We start from the raw sequence: 1,994 nt of genomic DNA, 5'->3' as shown, positions 1-1,994 counted from the left end.
ACAAGGTCAGAGAGGCCAGATTGAGATGGTTTGGACATGTGCAGAGGAAGGATAGTGGTTATATTGGTAGAAGGATGTTGGAGAAGGAGCTGCCAGGCAAGAGGTCAAGAGGGAGGCCAAAGAGGAGCTATATGGATGTGCTAAAAGAGGACATGAAGTTAATTAGGGTGAGAGTAGAGGATGCCGAGGATAGAGTTAAGTGGAAACAGATGATTTGCTGCGGCGACCCCTAACGGGAACAGCTGAAAGAAGAAGATCTATTCAGGGTAGGTCCACTGAGAGGCCGCCTCTCTTTTGCAGGAGCACCCTGTTTGTTCACAGTCACACCTGGAAGCGGCCCAGAACAACCACTGCCTAACAGGGCACTGGCCTTTTTCAAAGTAATGATTATAGATTTTTTCACACCTTGTGCAATCCTTGTCATAGTGCGCTGTCTCTGACATCGAGAGCAGCCTCACCCTCATTAATACCAGCCGCTCCACTGGAGCACTGCTTTGCCAGCTGTCCCACCCAGGTTTAATCCTGCCCGTCCAGGGGTTGAGCCGGCGACTCTCTGGTCACCTTTAGAGCTCACTGAGATGATATTTGCTGTGTGTCTGCCGACCCTGACTGACTGCCGTCTCTCGGACAGGAAGTCCAGTACAAGTTACAGTTACCAGTACGAGGACCCGGCGGCCTCAGCTTCTGTTAGTAGTGCTAGTCTGGTGCTACTGAATGCATACATTCTTGCCTTCATTTATTTGTGTCCTGGTACTTATGTCTTCTCAGGGAATGGGCGGTCAGTATGGCTACTTCGGCCTGTGGCTGGACAGTGATTTTGGCTGCGGTCATAGTCGTGCACGACCCAAGTGCACTACCTATGGAAGCCCTCAGCTCTCTGGAGAGGAGAACTTCACCCTGGACTCGATGGAAGTATGGGCGGTTGGAAGACCCCCTGAACCAGAGGAGGTCAGTGTACTTGTTCTGTTCTTTTTTGTCTTTATGTGATTTCAGATGCTGGCTGCACAGAACAGGAGACTCCGCCTTAACCCGGCGACAGTTCTTCATTTGTCCTGCAAATGCCAAGGAAGATCCATTGTGCTTTCCCAGGCAATTCTGCCTGTTATAGATCCACATGTTTACATTAATACGTAGCCCGTACCATGTATAGGCATTTCTGAGTGCTGTTTGAATTTTTTGGATGTTACATAATGTTGCATTCAGGCGATCCTCAAACTCCTGCTTAATAATGGAGTGGCTGTATAAACAACCTGTACCACAAATAAAGACATCATTTACCTCCCAGCCTTTTTTAATCATTGTACAGGTGTTTACTTGAGAGAAGAATTCCCCCCTATGATATTGAGTTTTGTGTCTTAGGGTGAGGAGGGAAAGGGCAAGAAGAGTATCCTGAATGCAGATCTAGAGGTCCAGGCCATGATGGAGATGACGGGGAAGACTCTGCACAGTCAGGGCCTCAGGGAGCCGGAGGAAGACCAGAAGTGAAGGGCAACAGGAAGACGGACCGAAACAATCACGACGCCTTGTTGAGTCTCCCAATTCAGCTGATATTGACACATGTTGGGATCTTATCCTCTGACACAGCAGGAAAACATCCACCAGTGGGGTAATGGGGTATAGATGTTGTCAAATTGCAGGAGAAGAGGAGTTTTGTGATTGAAAGGACTTAAGAAATCTCTGCCTGTTGCACATGGAGCACTTATAATTTAGTCCCTGGAACCATTACAACTCTCATAACATGCAGCAATGAGGTCATGTCGTACAATGGCATATTTAAAACATGGACATGAATAATTTGAATACGCTGCTGTGATATTCTGTGTGTAAGCAGTACATTTCTGCAGTGTTAAGCTGCTTGAATCAAACAAGTGCTTTCGCTTTCACTTGTGTTTCTCACCTATGTTAACGGTGGCAGTTTGCTTAGTGTGCCTTAACTTGATCGTGTTGGACTTTGACAGACTGTGAATTATTAGCATTAAACAAGTACAAAGACC

The 1,994-nt window shown here is 47.0% G+C and overlaps 1 protein-coding gene across 2 annotated transcripts in view; it reads left to right on the top strand.

The window, feature by feature from the left end:
- Positions 1-1,988, top strand: part of meak7 (MTOR associated protein, eak-7 homolog) — a 34,369-nt gene extending 32,381 nt beyond the window's left edge. For both annotated transcript variants that reach the window (XM_020612790.1, XM_020612791.1), the window contains exons 8-9: positions 769-948; positions 1,360-1,988. In XM_020612790.1, the coding sequence (XP_020468446.1) occupies positions 769-948; positions 1,360-1,485 (306 nt within the window). In that variant the 3' untranslated portion in view covers positions 1,486-1,988. The remainder of the gene's footprint in view (positions 1-768; positions 949-1,359) is intronic.
- Positions 1,989-1,994: the final 6 nt, after the last annotated feature.

Source organism: Monopterus albus, unplaced genomic scaffold (assembly GCF_001952655.1).
Source record: "Monopterus albus unplaced genomic scaffold, M_albus_1.0 scaffold127.1, whole genome shotgun sequence".
NCBI lineage: Eukaryota > Metazoa > Chordata > Actinopteri > Synbranchiformes > Synbranchidae > Monopterus > Monopterus albus.
This window is presented reverse-complemented; position numbering and strand designations above follow the sequence as displayed.